The sequence below is a fragment of the Photinus pyralis genome, unplaced genomic scaffold (genome assembly GCF_008802855.1).
Source record: "Photinus pyralis isolate 1611_PpyrPB1 unplaced genomic scaffold, Ppyr1.3 Ppyr1.4_LG6, whole genome shotgun sequence".
NCBI lineage: Eukaryota > Metazoa > Arthropoda > Insecta > Coleoptera > Lampyridae > Photinus > Photinus pyralis.
In genome coordinates, this window is record NW_022170663.1 from 7,750,216 (window position 1) to 7,768,440 (window position 18,225).

Consider the following 18,225-nt stretch of genomic DNA (forward strand, 5'->3'; position numbering starts at 1 on the left):
GCCATTCAATTAACCTTCTATTCCTAATTTTTTCCTGACCCTATCATTCAGTACTCGTAGCAATTCGATGTAGGTGTTTCTTTCACATTTTGCATTTTCCTTTTTGTACCGTTAACATCGTCTTGTGCGTGATCCCCTTTTCTCGCTTACTTCCTTCTAGCTTATGGAAGAATTACGTGATGCTGTGATTGTTTCTTCTTGCAATTAAGAATGAGAAAAATCAAAAATTACGTTTTCAATTCTGTTTATTTTGACAACAACTCAAAACAACTTTTTACTTACTATATTGTAATATAACTTGATTTTTAATCAAATTACGCTAACATAGCCGGCCGCATTAAACGATTCGTTTAATTATTCATCTTCATTAAGCAATGGACATAAATTACGTACTGCCCGCTTATATAATCCAGATTTTGTTTTAATAGTCGCTACTCTGATGATGTTATCATCACCGGGATGAACTTCAATAATTCGTCCAATTTTCCAGTGCGCAGGAGGTGTATTATTTTCTTTAATTAACACGATAGTCCCTGGTTTGACATTATCTTGTGCTATATTCCATTTTGTACGAATTTGGAGATCTCCAAGGTAGTCCCTTGACCAGCGATTCCAAAATTGTTGTTGTAGCTTTGATAAATACTGCCACCTGGATAATCTATTAGTGGGAATCTCCACGAAGTCAGTATTCGGTATGGCCGTAAGTCGACGACCAATAAGGAAATGAGAAGGAGTTAGTACTTGATAGTCATTAGGGGAAGAAGAAAGCGGGTAAAGAGGGCGCGAGTTAAGTAAACATTCTATTTCAACAATTACTGTTAAATACTCTTCATATGTAAGTAATGCATCGCCTAAAACCCGTTTTAGATGAAATTTAGTTGATTTTACGCCTGCTTCTGCTAGGCCGTTGAAATGTGGTGATGAAGCTGGGGAAAAATGCCACTTAATCCCTTCATAAATTAAAGACTTTTTAAATTGATCTGCATTTTTGTTAAGAAATTCAAACATAGTTTTTAAGTCATTATTTGCTCCTATAAAATTACTACCATTGTCACTGAATATGTTATGTGGTTTTCCTCTGCAAATCTTCTAAATGCAGCTAAAAATGCGTTAGTAGAGAGATCAGACACTAATTCGAGATGACAGGCCTTAGTAGAAAAACATACAAATATACAAATATATGCTTTCGTTATTTTGCATCCTCGTCCTTGTCTATCTTTTAATTTAATTGGACCACAATAATCAACCGCACAATTGGTAAATGGTGGTGACGGAGTGACTCTAAACTTTGGCAACTGTGCCATTATAGGAGCAAAAGAATTTGCTGCGTGTCTACGACAAATCACGCAATTTTTTATTACTGTTTTTGCAGTCATACGCGCAGACAATGGCCAAAATCTTTCTCTTATAATAGCAATGAGAGAATTAGGGCCGCAATGTAAATTCTTTGTGTGTTCATATTTAAACAAAAGTTTAGTAAAGTAATGTGATCGAGGGAGTATAATTGGATGTTTTTTCTCATATGCAAGTAAAGCTTTACTGAGTCGACCTGTAAGTTTTATCAAGCCATCATTATCGAGAAAAGGCGTTAATGAATTTAATTTACTACGCTTAGGACATTCCTTTCCCAATAAAAAGGCTTGGTACTCATTAGGAAAACTTTCTTGTTGAATTACCTTTACGATTTTATTAAGTGCATTATTGCGTTCAATTAATGAAAGATGCCAGTATTAATTTTAGAAGAATTACGACTATTATTGATAAATCTTAAAACCCAACACATTACTGATACTAGTTTATTAAAATTTGAAAATTTTGAAATTAAATTACTTATTTGGTTTTGAAATTGCACTATTGTTAATATTATAGGTTTTGGAGTTTTTAACTCAGGTAGGTCAATATTATTGTCATTGCATTCTGAAAAATACTCCGTGGTACTACATAACCTTTCTGGACCAAACCACCATAAACTATTAGATATTATTTCCTTTGGATATAAACCACGAGATATTAAATCCGCAGGATTATGGTTTGTTGATACATACTTCCACGAATGTGAATTAGTTAACTCCAATATTTTTTAAATACGATTCGCAACAAATGTTTTTAATATGTTAAGTGGAGTACTTATCCATCTTAAAACAACAGTAGAATCGGTCCATAAAATGCAATTATCAAATTGAATTCTAGACGATTTGAGTACTTTATTTACTAACTCTGAAAGTAATACTGCACCACAAAGCTCAAGTTTGGGTATTGTTAATTCTTTAACTGGGGCAACTATGGACTTTGCTGCAAGTAAATGAATTTGCACATTTCCAAATTTGTCTGCTGATCTTATATAACAACAACCACCGTATGCTAAACGACTAGCATCGCAAAAACCATGCAACTCATTTATAATTGAATTCGGTAACCTTGTACAGCGTGGTACTTTCAGATTATTTAATATTTGCAAATTCTCGTTGAATTCTTTCCATTGAATATATAATTCATGTGGTAAGGGTTCATCCCAAGATAATTTAAATTGCCACAAATTTCGCATAAAAATTTTTGTTTTACATATTACGGGTGCAATTAGTCCTAATGGATCAAAGAGTTAAGCGATGTATGATAATACATCTCTTTTCGTCAGTGTGTTTGGAATTAGGGTAGTATCAATTTTAAAACATAGTTGATCTTGGTAATGTAACCAAGGTAATCCAAGAGTTTTTAATATGTTACAAGAACTATCTGAAACTGTTTGATGTTCAATATTTTTAGCTTCCTAGCATGTGCTAGGTAGCTATTGCGATAGCCGTTTTTTGAACATTTCAAAATTTCATCAAATGTCGACGTTTTAGACCATTTTAAGCAACTTTTAAAGAATAAAATTTTTTTCCGTCTGTATGTACGTAGTAGTATAGGGGCCACCATGGGCACCCCCCACTCCTCCTCCTTTAAGCCCCGCCCCCCTGGCTTCCTATTGGTTGGCTTATACCCCGCCCATCTCCCACTCCTTTAATCTGATTGGCTCCCCGCCCTCGTTTGAGAATCCTCGATTCCTATTGGTTCCACCCCCTTCGTTCTCATTGGTCCTGACAAATCCTCGATTCCTATTGGTTCAACCCCCTTCTCCTTTCCTTCGTTCTCAATGGTCCTGACAAATCCTTGATTTCTATTGGATGGATTTCCCACCCGTTCTTCGACGCATCTACCTCCAGTCGCCGTTGCATGGTCTCTCTCGTCCACATGGTTATCGACGACTGTTTCTCAGTTCATATCCAGTCGTTGTGGGGGGGACATGCCACTTTTGGATCTTTCAGAAAAAACCCGTAGAGATCAAGGTTCGAACCTACTCCCCGCACGTACTACCGTCGTAGAGTATCGATATAGCATCTGCGCTACGAAGAACTAATGCAAAATATAGGTATCTCGTCGTTCCATATTCCTGCACTGTGCTGCTGTGGTTGATTAATCGTGGGTATGCTATATAAATTACGTTCTAATTATTTTTAGGCAATAAATGGATAAACAAAAATAAGGCAATCGTGAAATTCGTGTATGTTTTCTGAGGGGTGTTTGAAATCTGCACCGATTTTGAAAGTAATCTTTATTTTCGTTTAGACTTGCGTTGCATAACGTTAAATCACGTGATCACACACCTGCAATAAAATTTCAATTAGCGGAAGACCGTATCAGTATCCATTTGAACATTGAGGCAGTTAGTTCATATTTTTCTTGGTAAAGAAATCTTCGTACTTACGCCTAGTAAAAAATTACAGACCGATTAGAAGGTCTGCATTATGTCTTCCACCAATTTTGCAATTTTTAAAGCTCATTGCATAATCTGTATCATAGATCACGTGATAAATATCTAGGTAATGCATTCTTATAAAGTCAGTGCACCTGTGCAAAGTCGACAGTATAAAGAAGCACTTCGAAGTGTAAACGTACCTGTGAGCCGCACAGATTGAATTCTTTTCTGGCTTACCAATTCCATATTAAGTTGGTATTCTCGTGCATGCCAAAATCAGTTTTGCATTCGAATTCGAATCAGACTTAAGAAAAAATAGCTATCAGCGCGATAAGGTTTTTGTTTAAGTGTATCTAGGAGTAAGATTTCTGCACGATAATTATTACGCAAAGTAGGTTATTAATAACATTTTTTTCAATCGCATCATTGCGAGTAGGTAGCTAATTCTCGCCGCTATAAAAAGTACATCACTGGTGTGTTGTAACTAGGTAAGCACTTTCAGATTCACTCGGTAATTACCTATACCCCCATTCAAACTTTTTTTTTTGGTGACTATGGCCAAATACGAAATTGTTGGCGAATTTCAAAAGAACGTTAAAAGGTTCGCATTAAGGGGGCGTACAATAGAATTCAAAATCAAAGACGTTCCACCCAATGAAAACACAGTGTTGTGGATCAAAACAGCCATCAACCAAATAATCTCTTATATATGCACTGACGTTTCTCCTTCTGATATGATCGGGTTTAATTTTTGTTCTAAAAAGTTTTCGCGAGGGGGAGGGTACTTACGATTCCAGCCTGCCGAATCGGTATCTTTTGAAGATATTTGGGGATTAATTTCGAGCATTTATCAATCTAATTCAGCTGGTTTAAGTACGGAAACCTTCTGTTTGGAGGCTACAATTATCCGGGTGCCATCCGGCAAAGGTAGGATTAAGGCGGGTAACTACAACAATTTTGAGGAAGAATGTTCTGCTCGAAAGGGGATTATTTCCATTAAAAATACAGATAACTTATGTTTACCCAGAGCTCTTGTTGTTGCCATAGCTAAAGTCACGGGCGATTCTGGTTATGAGAACATAAGAAGAGATAGAGGTCATGTTCAGTTAAATAAGGCGAAACAGTTGATGCAGGAAGCTGAAGTATACATTGAGGCAAACGGTGGCGGAATACCCGAACTGAACAAATTCCAATCTTATTTTGGTAACAACTTTAAGATTGTGGTATATAATTTCGGTACTAAAGGGCGCGAAGTCATATTTGAAGGCAACTCAGACGCAAAGTTGACAATCAATCTATTATATTTTGAAAATCATTACAATGTTATTACTTCACTAACGTCGGCTTTTGTGTGCCGATATTATTGCGAACCTTGCCATATCCCCTATAACAATAAAGGGGGTCATATTTGTGCCAGTATTTGCATATCTTGTAAACGGTCCCCCGCATGTGATCGAGAGCTGATAATTAAATGCGCTGATTGCCGTAGGAATTTTGTCTCAAATTTATGTTTCAGTAACCATAAACTTCACTCGGGAAAAGAAGATAAATCGGTTTGTGAAAAATTTTTTAAATGTCGTACGTGCTACAAAATAGTTTTAGCCGGGCGAACTCACAGTTGTAATACAATTTATTGCAATATATGTCACCAAAACCGACCAAATAATCATCTTTGTTATATGCCCTTGGATTCCTCTTCACCAAAATTAACAGATTTCCTTTTTATTTTTTACGATTTAGAATGCACGCAAAACAAAACTGTATCTGATGGAAAATCTTTGCATGAACCAAATTTATGTGTTTTCAATCAGAGGTGCGAAGTATGCATCGATTATCCAATCGAGAAAGTTGTTTGCAGAAAGTGTGGTGTACGTCAACAGGTATTAAATATGAGCAGCATAATTGAGACGTTTTTTCAACATATTTTAGAGATAAGAAAGAAGTTCAAACATGTAATAGTTTTGGCACACAATGGACAGGCTTACGACCATCAATTTATTTTGAATTATATTTTAACCAAAACTCAGTTCAAACCAGAATTAATTATGAGAGGTTCAAAAATAATTTCCCTGAGTATGAATAATGTGAAACTGTTAGACTCTTTGAACTATTTTCCCATGTCCCTCGCCAAGTTACCAAAAGCGTTCGGTTTAACAGACGATTTTCGAAAAGGATTTTTTCCGCATCACTTTAATACACCCGAAAATCAAAATTATGTAGGACCGTATCCCGATATGAAGTATTATAATCCAGATGCTATGAAGACCGACGAAAGAGATAAATTTATTAGTTGGTACACCGAAAATAAAGACAACATCTTTGATATGCAAAAGGAAATTGTCTCTTATTGCATATCCGATGTAAATATATTAACGCTCGCCTGCCTGAAATTTCGAGAATTATTAATTAAATCCGGAAATGTGTGTCCGTATACAGAGGCATGTACGATTGCCAGCGCATGTAATAAACTGTTTCGTCGTAACTTTTTGAAAACAGACACGATCGGTTTGATTCCTAGACAGGGATATCGATACCGCGATAATCAATCAAAAGTAGCAATTCACTGGTTAATATGGGAGGAAAAGGTGCGAGGAATAGACATCGTGCACGCTGCCAAACAGAAAGAAATCGTCATCGGTGGTTTGCCTGTTGATGGGTATTGTCCACAAACAAATCAGGTATTTGAAATGATGGGGTGCTTTTATCATGGGTGTGTAAAATGTTTTAAAAATGATCGCGACAAACCTATACACAGTAACTCGTACGAAACGATGGATTTAAGATACGAAAATACCTTGTCAAAAATCAATCACCTTAATCAACTAGGTTACGAGGTAATAGTAAAATGGGAATGTGAATTTAAACAAGATACAAACCCCAACATAAATAAGTATGTGTCTGAACACCCATTGGTACATTTTGCTCCATTAAACGCGCGAGACAGTTTTTACGGCGGTCGAACCGGTAACATAAAGTCCTACTATAAAGTAAAAGACGGAGAAAAGATCAATTACATCGATATCTGTTCATTGTATCCCTACATTTGCAAAGTAGGCAAATTTCCTATTGCCCATCCTCAGGTCTTAGTAGGGAGCGACTGTGCCAATCTCGACGTCACAAAAGTCGATGGACTTATTAAATGCAAGGTACTGCCTCCACAAAATTTATTTCATCCCGTTCTTCCAATAAAGTTAAATAATAAATTAATGTTCCCTCTGTGTTATTCCTGTGCTAAAAATTTTACGCAGGAGGATTGTTCCCACGAAATAGGCGATAGAGCCATTGTGGGAACATGGGTGGCCGACGAAATTGTCAAATCTATAGAAAAGGGTTATAGGATTATGGAGGTATACGAAGTTTGGAGTTATAAAACGGAGCAGTATGATGGCAAGTCAGGTGGTTTATTTACTGAAATGATGAATAAATTTATTAAAATCAAACAAGAAGCGAGCGGGTGGCCATCTAACTGCAAAACTGACAAAGAAAAACGAGCCTATATTGCACGATTTTATGAAAAAGAAGGTATATTATTGGAGTTTGATAAAATTGAATTGAACCCAGGTCTACGTTCGTTAGCAAAATTAATCTTAAATTCATTTTTCGGAAAATTCGGTCAACGAGAGAACCAACCTAAAACCAAAATTATTAACCAACCGGTGGAATTGTATGCACTTCTGTTCGATCCTACAATTGATGTTGTAGGCATCTTACCAATAAACGAAGACACTTTAGTGGTAAACTATCAGCATAAAGAGGAATCATACACCCTTTTAAGTACAGTTAATGTATCCATTGCAGCATACGTCACAGCACAAGCTCGTTTGAAGTTATATTCATACATGGAACGATTGGGTGATCGTGTTTTATACTTTGATACGGACAGTATAATTTATATATCGCGAGAAGGAGAATACGAGCCCCAAACGGGCGAATTTATTGGGGACATGACAAACGAGCTTGATTGCTATGGCGCAGGTAGCTATATTACGGAATTTGCCTCTGGAGGGCCAAAAAATTATGGTTTTGTTGTATATTCCCCAACACAGGATAAGTACTTTCAATCCTGCAAGGTTAAGGGTATATGCATCAATCACGAGACATCAAAGCTTGTTAACTTCAACACCATGAAAAATTTGATAATCAATGAAGAGATTCCGAAAAAAATATTGTACACTACGTTTGAGAGGACCGCACAGCATCAGGTGTTAACCAGCCAAAAAGAGAAAATATTTCGAGCAAATTTATTGAAGAGACGTTTCAGCGGTTACGATTCATACCCGTACGGATACAAGAAGATAAAGCAGTGCTGACATAGTGTCTTTGTCGACATCATTAATATGGCGTGATGAGTTTCGTACTAACCCCAACAGCCATAATTTGGATTTGTTTAGTTGGTTGTCGATTTATTTCCCTATTCGGGCATACTGTGTAGTTTTTTTAGAAAATTTATTCATCGTGCATTTAACAGGTGTATTAGATTTCACTATGCAGAGTTATAAAAAATAGCATATTTCTACGACCATTTACATATAGTTTTCTTTAAAATAGGCAGATGATAAGACATTAAAAAACTAGTAATTTTACAATTGTAATATTTCAATTTGTATATATCTATGTATTATATAATATATGAATCTCAATAAATACTATTATCAAAAGCAATGTATCATTTCTCAAACACAATTCATATATCAAATGAAGTGGCACACAATGGCCATTACCATTTGGAAATTACTATACAGGATTTTGTCGGATCGTCCATTCCGAGACTGCTACGACGTTAGTTAGATAGGTAGGTATGTGTTTAAATGCCGAAATGAAGCCAAATAAAGAAATTATTACATCCATAAGCCAAGGTACGCTATGCAATTCGTCAGACTGTTAAATTTTGTCCGCTTTGCGATATAGCAGAGAGAGATTAGGCATAACAAAATGAAAACGTTGCAGTATCAGTGTTGGAAGCAAATATACAGACAGTTGTTTACGAGAAACGCATCAAATTGTGTTCCAGAAAAAACAGATGCCTTTCATCGCTACCTTCCATGAGATCTTTCCTCAAAGTGGTGATCTAAAATACTCGCAATCAATCACTTTCACGCGCGGTGGCATATTAGTCCAGACGACGTCACCTTCACTAAAACTCAGCGGCGCGAGTTACGAATTCCTTACGAATTTCTCCATGAATTACCAGTGTAGGTCAGCATAACTGGCATTACTTATACACTTCTGCACAATGAAACATACGACTAAATAAAAAACTGGTACCTACATTGATTTTTGACAATCTTATCAACTTGGTGATAATAAAAAAACAGTTTTGTCCGAGCAATAGTTTTTATCCATTTACCATAAAAAATATCAGTTTAGCGCTTTACTAATCTTATAAGAAATAACACTGCTAAAACCTATGAACGGCCGAATACTAAAAAAGCATGTTTGTGTAAATACTGAGTTTTGTATGACACTAAAGTTTCGCAATTATCGAAGGAGACTCAGAAGATGAAAAATCACAAGAGCTCATTCGTTAAAAGTAGGTACATGGCTCTCCTGGTGATACATGTAAACTGATCTGTATACAAATGCTACGTAGAGGAGTTGATGGATCTCGAGCATAATTGCCTGTCATATGGTTTACGCATGAGAGAAACTATGGTTCCCCTACTATGTTCACTTAAGATCATCCCTTATGGGATCATTGACAGTAGAATAGTTCTTTCAAACATACCCGTTTTCGTAGATTCCTGCTACGATTAATTGTTTCGATTATGTGCAACGTTATAGGTATGTCTCCACTTGAAATAGTTTTTGAGCAATAGTATTTAATGGATCTTAATAATAATTTTAAATAACAATTTGTTATTGTCCTCAACAGAACAGTAATCTCATGTTATTTCTTATGGGGAAATGGGGTTCATTTTAGTCATTTTTTGTAACACTGGCACACGCGCAGTAGGTCGCTGAATGATGTGCAAATTAGTTTGGCGCATGCTGGTGGTCACGTGACGTGGTACTTTGGTCCGAGGTGCTCCCTCATATTTTGGCAACGCAAACGCCAACCGAACGCGAACATAAACCATAACGCGAACGTGAACCCAACGTGGACGTGAACGCGAACTTGAACCCAACGTGAACGTAATTGGAACAGGTATCAGCTAACAGGTTCTTTATTAGCGGTTATAAACTGTTAAAGCTGTTAAGCTGTTACACTGTTAAGCTGTTACGCTGTTAAGCTGTTAAAGCTATTAAGGTGTTAAGATGTTAAAGCTTTATACAAGTAAACAGATAAACGGGCAAACAGTATTAAGGATCATTAAATGTGCCTAATATAAATCAGTAACTTCGATGCGATGCGTAGGTAAAAGCATAGTGTAGTCTAAAATAAATGCACATGCACTTGTATACATACAGTGAGTTTTTTTTTAAATGCGTTGGAACAGGTATCAGCTAACAGGTTCTTTATTAGCGGTTATAATCTGTTAAAGCTGTTACACTGCTAAGCTGTTACGCTGTTAAAGCTGTTAAGCTGTTAAAGCTGTTAAGCTGTTAAAGCTATTAAGCTGTTAAGATGTTAAAGCTTTATACAAGTAAACAGATAAACGGGTAAACAGTATTAAGGATCATCAAATGCGCCTAATATAAATCAGTAACTTCGATGCGATGCGTAGGTAAAAGTCTAAAATAAATGCAATGCAAATGCACTTGTATTACATACAGTGAGTTTTTTAAAAAATGAGAATATACGCTTTTGTATGCAATGTAATTTCCCTATGTTAGTTTTTTTTAAAAAACGCATCAATCTATAAGGTGTGCGCGGTTCATATTCCCACCAGAAAAACGCGCAACTTGTGTGACTATGAACAGCAACGGTTTCTATAGCCTCCATGATGAAGGGCACTCGGAAAGAATTTTTTAAAGAAGGCATGTGGGGGCCATAGCAACTTGAGGATAAAAAACTTACGATAACTTGACCTCACAGGGCACTCGCTGACACCAGAATTCATTGTGAACCAACCATCAATTATTTGTAGGTCATGTGCATCTGGTATTCTACTAATTTGATCTATTCAATACATAAATGAAGAAAATAAGTAAAAAATAGCGAAAACAACTACAATAAATGTTCAAAGTGTCCTCTTTGACATTCTAAGCAATCACCTAACCGATTTCGAAATTAAATTCGACGGCGGTATTTTTAAAATAGTGACAGCTGTCAATTTTATCTACTACTCATTTGAACTACTCAATAGATTGATGTGTTTTTTTTAATCGAACATAGGGAGATTACATTGCATGTAAACTCCTATGTTCGCATTTAAAATAAATTCACTGTATATCCGTCACTTACGGCGCACAAGATGCTACTAAAAGGAATCATATTGCAAATGATAGTGAGATTCAAGTAGTTTTCTTCGAACCAAATTATAGAGAACCACACCAAAAACTAAGGTAAGCTCCTTCCTAGGCTAGACGAAATCCGAATCCACAAAAAAATAAGCTACCAAAATTTCGTAACAGTTTTAACAGCTTAAAACCGCTAATAAAGAACCTGTTAGCTGATACCTGTTCCAATTACGTTCACGTTGGGTTCAAGTTCGCGTTCACGTCCACGTTGGGGTCACGTTCGCGTTATGGTTTATGTTCGCGTTCGGTTGGCGTTTGCGTTGCCAAAATATGAGGGAGCACCTCGGACCAAAGTACTGCGCGTGTGCCAGTGTTACAAAAAATGACTAAAATGAACCCCATTTCCCCATAAGAAATAACATGAGATTACTGTTCTGTTGAGGACAATAACAAATTGTTATTTAAAATTATTATTAAGATCCATTAAATACTATTGCTCAAAAACTATTTCAAGTGGAGACATACCTATAACGTTGCACATAATCGAAACAATTAATCGTAGCAGGAATCTACGAAAACGGGTATGTTTGAAAGAACTATTCTACTGTCAATGATCCCATAAGGGATGATCTTAAGTGAACATAGTAGGGGAACCATAGTTTCTCTCATGCGTAAACCATATGACAGGCAATTATGCTCGAGATCCATCAACTCCTCTACGTAGCATTTGTATACAGATCAGTTTACATGTATCACCAGGAGAGCCATGTACCTACTTTTAACGAATGAGCTCTTGTGATTTTTCATCTTCTGAGTCTCCTTCGATAATTGCGAAACTTTAGTGTCATACAAAACTCAGTATTTACACAAACATGCTTTTTTAGTATTCGGCCGTTCATAGGTTTTAGCAGTGTTATTTCTTATAAGATTAGTAAAGCGCTAAACTGATATTTTTTATGGTAAATGGATAAAAACTATTGCTCGGACAAAACTGTTTTTTTATTATCACCAAGTTGATAAGATTGTCAAAAATCAATGTAGGTACCAGTTTTTTATTTAGTCGTATGTTTCATTGTGCAGAAGTGTATAAGTAATGCCAGTTATGCTGACCTACACTGGTAATTCATGGAGAAATTCGTAAGGAATTCGTAACTCGCGCCGCTGAGTTTTAGTGAAGGTGACGTCGTCTGGACTAATATGCCACCGCGCGTGAAAGTGATTGATTGCGAGTATTTTAGATCACCACTTTGAGGAAAGATCTCATGGAAGGTAGCGATGAAAGGCATCTGTTTTTTCTGGAACACAATTTGATGCGTTTCTCGTAAACAACTGTCTGTATATTTGCTTCCAACACTGATACTGCAACGTTTTCATTTTGTTATGCCTAATCTCTCTCTGCTATATCGCAAAGCGGACAAAATTTAACAGTCTGACGAATTGCATAGCGTACCTTGGCTTATGGATGTAATAATTTCTTTATTTGGCTTCATTTCGGCATTTAAACACATACCTACCTATCTAACTAACGTCGTAGCAGTCTCGGAATGGACGATCCGACAAAATCCTGTATAGTAATTTCCAAATGGTAATGGCCATTGTGTGCCACTTCATTTGATATATGAATTGTGTTTGAGAAATGATACATTGCTTTTGATAATAGTATTTATTGAGATTCATATATTATATAATACATAGATATATACAAATTGAAATATTACAATTGTAAAATTACTAGTTTTTTAATGTCTTATCATCTGCCTATTTTAAAGAAAACTATATGTAAATGGTCGTAGAAATATGCTATTTTTTATAACTCTGCATAGTGAAATCTAATACACCTGTTAAATGCACGATGAATAAATTTTCTAAAAAAACTACACAGTATGCCCGAATAGGGAAATAAATCGACAACCAACTAAACAAATCCAAATTATGGCTGTTGGGGTTAGTACGAAACTCATCACGCCATATTAATGATGTCGACAAAGACACTATGTCAGCACTGCTTTATCTTCTTGTATCCGTACGGGTATGAATCGTAACCGCTGAAACGTCTCTTCAATAAATTTGCTCGAAATATTTTCTCTTTTTGGCTGGTTAACACCTGATGCTGTGCGGTCCTCTCAAACGTAGTGTACAATATTTTTTTCGGAATCTCTTCATTGATTATCAAATTTTTCATGGTGTTGAAGTTAACAAGCTTTGATGTCTCGTGATTGATGCATATACCCTTAACCTTGCAGGATTGAAAGTACTTATCCTGTGTTGGGGAATATACAACAAAACCATAATTTTTTGGCCCTCCAGAGGCAAATTCCGTAATATAGCTACCTGCGCCATAGCAATCAAGCTCGTTTGTCATGTCCCCAATAAATTCGCCCGTTTGGGGCTCGTATTCTCCTTCTCGCGATATATAAATTATACTGTCCGTATCAAAGTATAAAACACGATCACCCAATCGTTCCATGTATGAATATAACTTCAAACGAGCTTGTGCTGTGACGTATGCTGCAATGGATACATTAACTGTACTTAAAAGGGTGTATGATTCCTCTTTATGCTGATAGTTTACCACTAAAGTGTCTTCGTTTATTGGTAAGATGCCTACAACATCAATTGTAGGATCGAACAGAAGTGCATACAATTCCACCGGTTGGTTAATAATTTTGGTTTTAGGTTGGTTCTCTCGTTGACCGAATTTTCCGAAAAATGAATTTAAGATTAATTTTGCTAACGAACGTAGACCTGGGTTCAATTCAATTTTATCAAACTCCAATAATATACCTTCTTTTTCATAAAATCGTGCAATATAGGCTCGTTTTTCTTTGTCAGTTTTGCAGTTAGATGGCCACCCGCTCGCTTCTTGTTTGATTTTAATAAATTTATTCATCATTTCAGTAAATAAACCACCTGACTTGCCATCATACTGCTCCGTTTTATAACTCCAAACTTCGTATACCTCCATAATCCTATAACCCTTTTCTATAGATTTGACAATTTCGTCGGCCACCCATGTTCCCACAATGGCTCTATCGCCTATTTCGTGGGAACAATCCTCCTGCGTAAAATTTTTAGCACAGGAATAACACAGAGGGAACATTAATTTATTATTTAACTTTATTGGAAGAACGGGATGAAATAAATTTTGTGGAGGCAGTACCTTGCATTTAATAAGTCCATCGACTTTTGTGACGTCGAGATTGGCACAGTCGCTCCCTACTAAGACCTGAGGATGGGCAATAGGAAATTTGCCTACTTTGCAAATGTAGGGATACAATGAACAGATATCGATGTAATTGATCTTTTCTCCGTCTTTTACTTTATAGTAGGACTTTATGTTACCGGTTCGACCGCCGTAAAAACTGTCTCGCGCGTTTAATGGAGCAAAATGTACCAATGGGTGTTCAGACACATACTTATTTATGTTGGGGTTTGTATCTTGTTTAAATTCACATTCCCATTTTACTATTACCTCGTAACCTAGTTGATTAAGGTGATTGATTTTTGACAAGGTATTTTCGTATCTTAAATCCATCGTTTCGTACGAGTTACTGTGTATAGGTTTGTCGCGATCATTTTTAAAACATTTTACACACCCATGATAAAAGCACCCCATCATTTCAAATACCTGATTTGTTTGTGGACAATACCCATCAACAGGCAAACCACCGATGACGATTTCTTTCTGTTTGGCAGCGTGCACGATGTCTATTCCTCGCACCTTTTCCTCCCATATTAACCAGTGAATTGCTACTTTTGATTGATTATCGCGGTATCGATATCCCTGTCTAGGAATCAAACCGATCGTGTCTGTTTTCAAAAAGTTACGACGAAACAGTTTATTACATGCGCTGGCAATCGTACATGCCTCTGTATACGGACACACATTTCCGGATTTAATTAATAATTCTCGAAATTTCAGGCAGGCGAGCGTTAATATATTTACATCGGATATGCAATAAGAGACAATTTCCTTTTGCATATCAAAGATGTTGTCTTTATTTTCGGTGTACCAACTAATAAATTTATCTCTTTCGTCGGTGTTCATAGCATCTGGATTATAATACTTCATATCGGGATACGGTCCTACATAATTTTGATTTTCGGGTGTATTAAAGTGATGCGGAAAAAATCCTTTTCGAAAATCGTCTGTTAAACCGAACGCTTTTGGTAACTTGGCGAGGGACATGGGAAAATAGTTCAAAGAGTCTAACAGTTTCACATTATTGATACTCAGGGAAATTATTTTTGAACCTCTCATAATTAATTCTGGTTTGAACTGAGTTTTGGTTAAAATATAATTCAAAATAAATTGATGGTCGTAAGCCTGTCCATTGTGTGCCAAAACTATTACATGTTTGAACTTCTTTCTTATCTCTAAAATATGTTGAAAAAACGTCTCAATTATGCTGCTCATATTTAATACCTGTTGACGTACACCACACTTTCTGCAAACAACTTTCTCGATTGGATAATCGATGCATACTTCGCACCTCTGATTGAAAACACATAAATTTGGTTCATGCAAAGATTTTCCATCAGATACAGTTTTGTTTTGCGTGCATTCTAAATCGTAAAAAATAAAAAGGAAATCTGTTAATTTTGGTGAAGAGGAATCCAAGGGCATATAACAAAGATGATTATTTGGTCGGTTTTGGTGACATATATTGCAATAAATTGTATTACAACTGTGAGTTCGCCCGGCTAAAACTATTTTGTAGCACGTACGACATTTAAAAAATTTTTCACAAACCGATTTATCTTCTTTTCCCGAGTGAAGTTTATGGTTACTGAAACATAAATTTGAGACAAAATTCCTACGGCAATCAGCGCATTTAATTATCAGCTCTCGATCACATGCGGGGGACCGTTTACAAGATATGCAAATACTGGCACAAATATGACCCCCTTTATTGTTATAGGGGATATGGCAAGGTTCGCAATAATATCGGCACACAAAAGCCGACGTTAGTGAAGTAATAACATTGTAATGATTTTCAAAATATAATAGATTGATTGTCAACTTTGCGTCTGAGTTGCCTTCAAATATGACTTCGCGCCCTTTAGTACCGAAATTATATACCACAATCTTAAAGTTGTTACCAAAATAAGATTGGAATTTGTTCAGTTCGGGTATTCCGCCACCGTTTGCCTCAATGTATACTTCAGCTTCCTGCATCAACTGTTTCGCCTTATTTAACTGAACATGACCTCTATCTCTTCTTATGTTCTCATAACCAGAATCGCCCGTGACTTTAGCTATGGCAACAACAAGAGCTCTGGGTAAACATAAGTTATCTGTATTTTTAATGGAAATAATCCCCTTTCGAGCAGAACATTCTTCCTCAAAATTGTTGTAGTTACCCGCCTTAATCCTACCTTTGCCGGATGGCACCCGGATAATTGTAGCCTCCAAACAGAAGGTTTCCGTACTTAAACCAGCTGAATTAGATTGATAAATGCTCGAAATTAATCCCCAAATATCTTCAAAAGATACCGATTCGGCAGGCTGGAATCGTAAGTACCCTCCCCCTCGCGAAAACTTTTTAGAACAAAAATTAAACCCGATCATATCAGAAGGAGAAACGTCAGTGCATATATAAGAGATTATTTGGTTGATGGCTGTTTTGATCCACAACACTGTGTTTTCATTGGGTGGAACGTCTTTGATTTTGAATTCTATTGTACGCCCCCTTAATGCGAACCTTTTAACGTTCTTTTGAAATTCGCCAACAATTTCGTATTTGGCCATAGTCACCAAAAAAAAAAGTTTGAATGGGGGTATAGGTAATTACCGAGTGAATCTGAAAGTGCTTACCTAGTTACAACACACCAGTGATGTACTTTTTATAGCGGCGAGAATTAGCTACCTACTCGCAATGATGCGATTGAAAAAAATGTTATTAATAACCTACTTTGCGTAATAATTATCGTGCAGAAATCTTACTCCTAGATACACTTAAACAAAAACCTTATCGCGCTGATAGCTATTTTTTCTTAAGTCTGATTCGAATTCGAATGCAAAACTGATTTTGGCATGCACGAGAATACCAACTTAATATGGAATTGGTAAGCCAGAAAAGAATTCAATCTGTGCGGCTCACAGGTACGTTTACACTTCGAAGTGCTTCTTTATACTGTCGACTTTGCACAGGTGCACTGACTTTATAAGAATGCATTACCTAGATATTTATCACGTGATCTATGATACAGATTATGCAATGAGCTTTAAAAATTGCAAAATTGGTGGAAGACATAATGCAGACCTTCTAATCGGTCTGTAATTTTTTACTAGGCGTAAGTACGAAGATTTCTTTACCAAGAAAAATATGAACTAACTGCCTCAATGTTCAAATGGATACTGATACGGTCTTCCGCTAATTGAAATTTTATTGCAGGTGTGTGATCACGTGATTTAACGTTATGCAACGCAAGTCTAAACGAAAATAAAGATTACTTTCAAAATCGGTGCAGATTTCAAACACCCCTCAGAAAACATACACGAATTTCACGATTGCCTTATTTTTGTTTATCCATTTATTGCCTAAAAATAATTAGAACGTAATTTATATAGCATACCCACGATTAATCAACCACAGCAGCACAGTGCAGGAATATGGAACGACGAGATACCTATATTTTGCATTAGTTCTTCGTAGCGCAGATGCTATATCGATACTCTACGACGGTAGTACGTGCGGGGAGTAGGTTCGAACCTTGATCTCTACGGGTTTTTTCTGAAAGATCCAAAAGTGGCATGTCCCCCCCACAACGACTGGATATGAACTGAGAAACAGTCGTCGATAACCATGTGGACGAGAGAGACCATGCAACGGCGACTGGAGGTAGATGCGTCGAAGAACGGGTGGGAGATCCATCCAATAGAAATCAAGGATCTGTCAGGACCAATGAGAACGAAGGAAAGGAGAAGGGGGTTGAACCAATAGGAATCGAGGATTTGTCAGGACCAATGAGAACGAAGGGGGGGTGGAACCAATAGGAATCGAGGATTCTCAAACGAGGGCGGGGAGCCAATCAGATTAAAGGAGTGGGAGATGGGCGGGGTATAAGCCAACCAATAGGAAGCCAGGGGGGCGGGGCTTAAAGGAGGAGGAGTGGGGGGTGCCCATGGTGGCCCCTATACTACT

General features: G+C 36.8%; 3 protein-coding genes across 3 annotated transcripts; 1 reads left to right on the forward strand and 2 right to left on the reverse strand.

Annotated features, from left to right (window-relative positions):
* Window positions 1–4,290: 4,290 nt before the first annotated feature.
* Window positions 4,291–8,046, forward strand: LOC116173541. Its single transcript, XM_031491061.1, has one exon. The coding sequence runs from the start codon at window positions 4,291–4,293 to the stop codon at window positions 8,044–8,046; it is 3,756 nt and encodes a 1,251-aa protein (XP_031346921.1).
* Window positions 8,047–12,235: 4,189 nt separating this feature from the next.
* Window positions 12,236–14,221, reverse strand: LOC116174444 (the record flags this gene model as incomplete). Its single annotated transcript, XM_031492363.1, is given in 1 exon segment — window positions 12,236–14,221. A coding segment is annotated over 1 exon segment (1,104 nt). The 3' UTR covers window positions 12,236–13,073.
* A 75-nt stretch (window positions 14,222–14,296) lies between these two features.
* Window positions 14,297–16,829, reverse strand: LOC116173542. The gene is made up of 2 exons (XM_031491062.1): window positions 14,353–16,829; window positions 14,297–14,303 (listed from the first exon to the last, which is right to left on the reverse strand). Exons 1-2 carry the CDS (start codon window positions 16,827–16,829, stop codon window positions 14,297–14,299), a joined length of 2,484 nt encoding a protein of 827 aa, XP_031346922.1.
* Window positions 16,830–18,225: the final 1,396 nt, after the last annotated feature.